The sequence below is a fragment of the Pseudochaenichthys georgianus genome, chromosome 23, assembly GCF_902827115.2.
Source record: "Pseudochaenichthys georgianus chromosome 23, fPseGeo1.2, whole genome shotgun sequence".
NCBI lineage: Eukaryota > Metazoa > Chordata > Actinopteri > Perciformes > Channichthyidae > Pseudochaenichthys > Pseudochaenichthys georgianus.
In genome coordinates this window covers 21,557,795-21,566,222 of record NC_047525.1, presented here as the reverse complement: position 1 = coordinate 21,566,222, position 8,428 = coordinate 21,557,795, and the positions used below count along the sequence as shown (strand labels likewise).

The window sequence follows — 8,428 nt, the reverse complement described above, 5'->3', positions numbered from 1 at the left end:
ATTAGCTGAATTATATTGTATCCTTCCTTACATAAAAATGGAGGCGAATTTCAGAAAAGGGCCTTGGTGTTGAGCAGCACATTACAATGCAGAACACATCAGTAGGCAAGATGAATGTCACTGTGCTGGCCTGTTTGACAAACACACTCCTCTCTGGATATTCTCTCATCCTCCCACTGATCAATTACCAACACTGCTGAGATCCACAGTCAGCGCGGCTGCTTCTGTGTGGATCTGCCAGTGTGAATCTGAAGGACATATTCGAAGGCTTTGCACATTAAAAACATCTCTGAAGTGAGGGTTTTAGTCTACAAAAAAAATACAGATTCAGCGCTTTAATGACCTTAATAAGAAGCTTGTAATGGCCATATGGTCATCGAAACGCGACCATAGAGATCAGACACGACTAAAAACAACAGAAACTTGTATGTATGCGAGTGTGTGTTTGAGACGCGTTGCCAAACAGACGGCAGGGCCGAGAGAGAGAGTGTATGATGAGGAAGCGTGAAGAGTGAGCAGAGGGAATGTGTGCCTATTCATCTCCTCGCTGGGAGCAGGCAGGTACAGAGGTATGGCAGCCTTACAAGGTCAATATTTTACTTTGGCTTGTGCTCGCTAATTAAATTACAGGCAAAGTGCCCCAGGAGAGCACACAGAGAGATACAAGCCCCCCCTCAGCTCTGCAAGCCAAACCATTTGTAGCACGAGCTGAGACGTTGGCGTCGCTATACACGGGCGATTTAGTACTTTCAACTTTTTTTAAGTAGATCAGGGGTGTATCAAGGTACAACAGAGCAGCTGGGATGGCATTTGAGTTCTTTCTTTGTAAATAATCTCTCCCTGGAAAATTTGAAATAGTAAAATGAATCAGAGAAGTTCACAAACCTTGAAAAATACCCAACTTGTGTCTGATTGCCATGTTATTTGACCTTGACCAACATGTGTGTCATGCATACAGTTATAGCCGATGCATGTCAACACATGTTTGTCTTCAAATGGACTATGAAGCTCAGACAGCAGCTGTTAATGAGCATGACTGATACAAAAAAAAGTCTGATTTGTTTATAGCAGGGCCTGAGGGGCGATGGGACATGAAGAAATGACAGCCTGTCAGACTGATCGTCACTAATAAGAGCGGCAATGTCACAGATCCACACACTGTGGAATAATATCAGAACAAGTTTGTATTAAACTGTGAAAATGAAATCAGAACGATCAGTGGTGTGAAGTAACTAAGTGCATTTACTTAAGTGCTGTACTTTTTACGAGTATTTTAATGTTCAGCTACAATACAGAGGGGCTCCACTACATTTATTTGAACATTTAGTTACTTTGCAGATTTGGATTATTAATGTGAAATATAATCAACACTCAAATCAGACTTTAGTTAGAGTAAATTCACAAGCAGTACAAAGTCATTCAAACTAGCTGCACCTTTACCGGCTTTGATAACACTAACTAATCAACTAATCAATGCATATAATATATATTATTCTGAAATGGGCCAATCTGCATAATGAATATTTTGTGACTAATTTGTACTTTTATTTGAGTTACATTTTGAATGCAGGACTTTTACTTGTAACAGAGTATTCCTACACTCTGGCACTTCTACTTTGCCTGCAGTACAAGATCTGAGTACTTCTTCCAACTCTGACAACAGAACCTTTTCACAAAACTATAAAGTCAATCTTAATGTATATATAATACCTTGCTTTATATCTTGCTATTGTTCATTTGTAAATTCAACATATTTTCTACTTTCTTCCTTATATCTTGTCTTTTAATTTTGATTGTCCAATGCCATGTATTTTTATGCTGCTGCAACTCACATATTGGGATCAATAAAGTACTATCTTATCTCTCATATCATAAAAAAAAATTGTTGGCACACGTTAGAATGAATCAGCTCTCCCATTGGCTGAGCGCACCAGGAAGTCCAGGCTGTTGCTGTCATATGACTGTGACGCAGGAGCTTCCTGAAAGTCAACACAGCAACAACATGGCTCCCAAACTTCAACTTCCCCACGGTGCAGCGATCACCGGGCTGCTCCTGCTCTCCCTGGTGCCCCCGGCGGAGGCTTACGACGCAGGGGACGCTTTAGCCCTGCTCTTGTGCTCCATCCTCGCCGGGGTGGGCTTCTGCGCCTTCCTCGGCTGGTACGCACGGAGGCGGAACGCGCAGCTGTGAGCGAGAGACTCTTCGTGATCGTGCGCCTGTCCTGTCCTGTTGTCATCCTCCGCAATACTGCATAGCTCTTTCTAATCCGCTGTGCACCTTCTGGCACTGAGATTTGTGTCGGATCGGCTGATAAAAAACGTGCTTTATTGGGATTAATGCGTCAGAGGGGAACACATGTTGCAGAAACTGGAAACAGGAAGTCCAAAGAAAAACTGCTACTGTTGCTCTCCTGAGATTAAAGACCAACCACTGTTGCCTTCTTTATGGACATACTTGCCACTGTATGTTATCCTATGATGATTATGCTTGCATTGCTTATTGTTTCCATGCTTGGATGGACCACTGTGATTTCCTGATGGGTCCGCAATGTGCAACACAACATTGCTATTGTTTTAAAGCACAACATCACAAGTGTGGTTAAAGAGAGGAGCTGTTGTTGCTGTTTCTGCTGTTACAATATGCAACACTAGCTGCGTGAGAATAATAAATTGATGCTCTCCACAACTCATGTCTGCAGGATATTTTTGATTGTTTGCTTTGTACCCCACTCTTCTTTCATTCACAAAAGTGAGTGTACTATGGGTTTTAGAGATGGAGACATGTATACTTATAATACAATTCACTGTAACACTTTCTAAATTAACTTTACATGTTGGCCTAGTGTCTGTTGCGTACAGTCAGAGTTGTCATAATGTTTTATTATTCAGCAAACGCTACATTTAGAATTAAAGTATAAAACCCTTATTTTCCAAAGGCAAAGAATAATAAGCACATTTCTTTCCGAAAAGTTAAATAACTCCTCCTGAGGCTGTAAATGTTCCTCTGTGACATTATTATATTGTTATTGCTGTTTCAAACTGTGCAAATCATTTTACTGTTTGCTGGTTGGAAGAGATAAATTAAAGTATTTCATTAACCATACATAAAAAATACATTTGATTAGAAATATACTTATACCTTAAAAGTAGAACTAAGTACAGCACTTGAGTAAATATTCAATTAAAGCAAATATAATTACTCGTACAAAACCACTATTTGTTCTCGCTAGAAAACCTGAAGTGGTGATCAACTTTATCAAACTTGTGTAGCTGATTATTTAAAGTCATTATTCGTCCTTGGGATGATGCATCATAATATGTGTGCCAAATGAGTTATTGTTCACTAATATTGGGATATGCAGAAAATCGTTAAGGGCTTCACATTAATTCATCTTTGTCTGGACGGTAATTCCCTAACAAAGTTGCATGTGGCGTACATTAATCATTCAGAGTCTACTGTATCCCCTGTCTACAACCCACTGTCTGCATTCATTATCAATAAGTGGGTCCCTGTGTCTGTGATATCTGGTGAGCTCGGATTGAAAAGGAGCACTAAGTGGAATCCTTTTTTTATCATAAAAAATTGAAATCTGCACATTTTCCCCCAGTATGTCACACAGCACTGACACATTTCCAACATGTATGATCATAAAAAAATCATGTTTCATAACCCAGTTAGAGACAAAGCATTGTTACTGTGGTACATGTGGCTGGTTGAATCATTGTTCACTTGTTAAACTGCTCATGACATCACAGCTCTCCATACATGGTTGAGAAATCAAATCCTATGAATTTATCATGCTGCCCGGGCAGGATTAACAACGGTGCGCAAAGTGCATGTCAATTATGCATATACAGTACAGGGGAAGTCATTCTACCTCGAGGTGACTATAGGCTGCCTGATTTAACCCTTCGCTTCGTACATAATGCTTCGACATTTCTGTAGAGTGAACATGATGGCAGGCAGACACATGTATTCAAGTAGGATGCTATTACCTAATGGATATGGCAAACACCCTGTAAAAAGGTCAGAAACATTGAAATAATCATAAAATATACAAAGAACTAAACATCGTTCAGTGTAATACTCTCTTTTTTTTTTACAAACCACTGATTTAAATCAATCTTAAATCTATGAAATTGAGAAATATGTCAGTAAAGTGTCAGTAAAAAGTAATCACTAACAAACGTTACCAGGTGATAATGTAACGCGTTACAGTACCCTATGAGCAGATGTTACCGTGAGAGAGAGAGGGGAGCTGCTGCTGCTGCTGCTGCAACAAGAGACGAGACGCGTCTTGGATCACAAATAGGGATGCAGGGCGCATGCGCATTGGGCTCCGTTTACTGTAGGATATTCACCGAGGAGGAAAAAAAGGGGGCAGGCAACAAACCAGGCTTATTAAAAAAAAAAAAACCCGACTGGTGCAATGTAAATAACCGGCAGGAGGGACACGAAATCGGATTTTCAACAGGTAGGATTTTGATTGATCTTGTGATCGGATGTGTGTCTCTCTCTCTCTATTTCTCCCTCGCGCTCTATCCGTTTTTTTTGGCCTTGTCTTGTGTGGTGGCTGCGATTCTGGGCAACCCATAGCGCGGACTTGGGAATGATTCTAGTCTAATGGAGGTACGGATTCGGTGATGCTTTATCCAGCCGAGTTGGACGCAAAGGACGATGACTTTACCCTGCTTTTTAGTTTTTCCACTGAAATCCCTCGGATTCAGACGCGCGTAAACGATCTAAGGACGCTTTAAAACGCGTAAGTAGACTCCAAACGGCGATATTTATGTAATCAGATGTAACCATAGCCTGTGTCATTTCATAAAAACAATGAAAGCATACATATTGAGTGTAAAATCACGGAACATTATTATCAGCAGGCTTGTTATTATCGCTACCAACCGATCCTTTTCAATCCATCCTGACTGGTAATCACACCCGCGCACTCTCAAGCCAAATGATGTCGAAATGCGGCTTTAGTGTATCTGAATGTAAATGCTACTCTTTGTAATTACTTGTATAAAATAAAAGATGATGGGGAGAATTGACGGGCTCAATAAACGCCCTAATGAGAACACTGCTTATTAACGTGAGGACAGTAATCCAGTGAAGCTTTAATCAAGACAAAAACACGGATGCTTTATTATGTATGCACCCTCCGTCGATTTTCCACCATGCACGAAGGCTGGGCGAGTTTATTCGAGGCACTCACCGCTTTAGAGAGCCGTCCTCTGTTCTGCAGGGTACAGGGTGTGATCAAGAATAGCTTATTGTGGACTGCATTTCTCTTAATGTTTCACCGTGCGCACGAACAATTTCACTAACATGACATATCCAAACCGAGGATTTTTTTTTTTCAACCAGTTCAGAAGCGTCGTTTCTTAATGAAGTCCGGGCTATGCCATCTTTTGTTCAGGACATTCCGAAGCCACTTGAAATAATTCATAGTTTCATAGTCTGCTCAAGCTCCATCACTGTCTGTCTGTCTGTGTTTGACAAAGTATTCAAGCTGAGGCAAAGCTCTGTAAATCTAGAAATGCAGAGAGAAATAAGTGCTTATCTCAGTGTGCAGTTGAAAACAATGCAGCTGTTGTGTTGGACTGTGTGCTGATGAGTCGATGATATTTTTTCAGGGATTTCTTTTGTATTTCTTTTTAGGTGTGATGAGACAAAGGAACAAAGGATGCCTTAGAGGAGAGGTTGCCTATATGCCTGGAAACCTCTTCAAAGCACACCACCAAATGGATATAACGCCTCCCCCTGCCACCTCTAGATCATGATACTTGGCTGAAGCTATTCCACTATCTTTATGATCCCTCCTCCATCTATGGCGAACTATAGCCATGCAGGGGACCACACCATCTTGCAGAATGTCTCTCCTCTCGCCACGTTCCTCAAACTGACCTCTCTGGGTTTCATCATTGGAGTCGGTGTGGTTGGAAACCTCCTGATCTCCATCCTGCTGGTCAAAGACAAGAGCCTGCATCGGGCGCCCTACTATTTCCTGCTGGACCTGTGCGCCTCTGACATCCTGCGCTCCGCCATCTGCTTCCCCTTTGTCTTCACCTCGGTCAAGAATGGATCGGCCTGGACCTACGGCACGCTGACCTGCAAAGTGATCGCCTTCCTGGGTGTCCTCTCCTGTTTCCACACGGCGTTTATGCTCTTCTGTGTCAGCGTCACTCGCTACCTTGCCATCGCGCACCACCGTTTCTACACCAAGAGGCTGACCTTCTGGACCTGTCTGGCTGTCATCTGCATGGTGTGGACGTTGTCAGTGGCTATGGCGTTCCCGCCGGTGCTAGACGTAGGGACATACTCTTTTATCCGGGAGGAGGACCAGTGCACGTTCCAGCACCGTTCCTTCAGGGCGAACGACTCGCTGGGCTTCATGCTCCTGCTGGCGCTCATCCTCCTGGCCACACAGCTGGTTTACCTCAAGCTCATCTTCTTCGTGCATGACCGTCGGAAGATGAAGCCTGTCCAGTTCGTGCCTGCTGTCAGCCAGAACTGGACCTTCCACGGGCCTGGCGCCAGCGGGCAGGCGGCGGCCAACTGGCTGGCCGGATTCGGTCGAGGCCCCACCCCCCCTACCCTGCTGGGCATCCGGCAGAACAGCAACGCAGCAGGCCGCAGGCGTCTACTGGTATTGGATGAATTCAAAACAGAGAAGAGGATTAGTAGGATGTTCTACATCATGACGTTTTTCTTCCTGGCACTGTGGGGGCCCTATCTGGTCGCCTGCTACTGGCGGGTGTTTGCGAGAGGCCCAGTGGTCCCTGGGGGCTACCTCACGGCGGCCGTGTGGATGAGCTTCGCCCAGGCCGGGGTCAATCCCTTCATCTGCATCTTCTCCAACAGGGAGCTCCGGCGCTGCTTCAGCACCACACTCCTTTACTGCAGAAAATCCAGGTTACCAAGGGAACCCTACTGCGTTATATGAAGGTTTTGCTGTTTTTTTCTCATCTTTGTCTCTAATTCCCTGATTGATCTTGATATGGGCTTGTTCCCATTGTACAGCGCACTCTCTCTTCTATCTCTCTTCTCTTCATCCTCCAGTTTTCCCTCCTGTTCCTCCTTCTCCTAACCCTTGTTTTCAGAGGTAGAAGGTTGGACTGTCAATCACGAGGCTCTGCCAGGATGATTGAATACGATCAAACACGGAGGCTGGAGGTACTGGGAATACGCAGGAGGTCTGGATCCCCCCTCCTGTGTTTATGTTCTAGTAAACGGACATTGTGGAAGGCCATGCCAATGCAGAGATGCAAAAAGTTGAAAAAAAAGAAAAAATAATTGACAAAACACTCAAAACAAACCCTCTTGCTTTGGATATTTTGAAGATTCTGTGAGGTGTGAAATACGTAAAAATGAAAAGAAAAAAGAACAAAAAACAAAGATGATACCTCTCAAGGAATCACTGGAAATGTTTTACATTTTTAAGAGTTGCACTAAAAAGAAGATGTAAAGATGCTTTTTTTTGGTCAACAGTTGCCGGTTGCATTGCAAGGACAACTTTTCTCTTTTTTCCAAACGAGACAATGAATGCTTTCATTTGCAACAGACTACACAACCGCTGTAAGTAAAGCAAAACTTGGTGACTGTTGGAATACACCATCACAAGAGGATAAAATGGTTTTAATGTAAGTGATATCTTTTTCATTTACAGGGCTGCGGGGGTGGGGGGGGGGGGGGGGGGGGGCTTAACGGTGGGGATTTACAAATATGTGGTTTTTGAAGTTGCAACTTAAAACTAGAAATAATTTCTTGTAGTTTTACGATCCATACTGTCCCTAGTGTCTGGCATTGTTATTTTTTTTCTACTCACCTTTTTGCAAAAAAAAAGAAAGAAAAGAAGATGAAATGGTGTTTGGATTTTGAAAAGAAAAGTTGCTTTTACGAACAAATGTGTGCTCAAAAAATACATTGAAGAAAAAAGTTAAATGTGTCATCATATCCATGTACCTAAACACTATCATATTGTTACAGTATTGCCGATGCCACTCCGGGTGTTCTTGCCTTAATGGTTATGATATTGTCACGTTTCTTGGTTGTTGGGATTTTATTTATTTTTATTTAATTCACTCCTGAAAAGCTGTTTTTTTTTTTTTTAGATGCGAGGGGAGGTCTTTTCACATCGATGTGAAGTGCATGTCCATTTTTTAAAACGCTGGTCCACCCCCATGAGCATCACAGGCCATACACTGAGCAGCCCATTTTTATTCTGCAATGGTTTGCTACACCCCACAGAGTGCTCAGAGCACAGGGTGTGTGTGTGTGTGTGTGTGTGTGTGTGTGTGTGTGTGTGTGTGTGTGTGTGTGTGTGTGTGTGTGTGTGTGTGTGTGTGTGTGTGTGTGTGTGTGTGTGTGTGTGTGTGTGTGTGTGTGTGTGTGTGTGTGTGTGGGTGCATGTGCGTGTGTTTCAGA

The 8,428-nt window shown here is 43.0% G+C and overlaps 2 protein-coding genes across 4 annotated transcripts; both read left to right on the top strand.

Moving 5' to 3' along the window:
* Nucleotides 1-1,956: 1,956 nt before the first annotated feature.
* LOC117439171 (small integral membrane protein 30) lies at nucleotides 1,957-2,686 on the top strand. Its single transcript, XM_034074944.2, has one exon. The coding sequence runs from the start codon at nucleotides 1,958-1,960 to the stop codon at nucleotides 2,189-2,191; it is 234 nt and encodes a 77-aa protein (XP_033930835.1). The 5' UTR covers nucleotide 1,957; the 3' UTR covers nucleotides 2,192-2,686.
* A 1,671-nt stretch (nucleotides 2,687-4,357) lies between these two features.
* On the top strand, nucleotides 4,358-7,672 carry gpr85 (G protein-coupled receptor 85). Of its 3 annotated transcripts, none has more exons than XM_034075050.1 (2): nucleotides 4,358-4,475; nucleotides 5,663-7,672. In XM_034075050.1, exon 2 carries the CDS (start codon nucleotides 5,814-5,816, stop codon nucleotides 6,945-6,947), a length of 1,134 nt encoding a protein of 377 aa, XP_033930941.1. In that variant the 5' UTR covers nucleotides 4,358-4,475; nucleotides 5,663-5,813; the 3' UTR covers nucleotides 6,948-7,672. The 3 variants fall into 3 exon arrangements, with proteins under 3 accessions (XP_033930941.1, XP_033930943.1, XP_033930942.1); XM_034075052.1 differs by having other exon boundaries at nucleotides 5,638-7,672; XM_034075051.1 differs by lacking the exon at nucleotides 4,358-4,475 and adding an exon at nucleotides 4,488-4,763.
* The last annotated feature ends 756 nt before the right edge of the window (nucleotides 7,673-8,428 follow it).

Coding starts and splice junctions, on each gene's coding strand:
- LOC117439171 (XM_034074944.2), top strand. CDS start 1,958: ATGACTGTGACGCAGGAGCTTCCTGAAAGTCAACACAGCAACAACATG.
- gpr85 (XM_034075050.1), top strand. CDS start 5,814: ATGATCCCTCCTCCATCTATGGCGAACTATAGCCATGCAGGGGACCAC.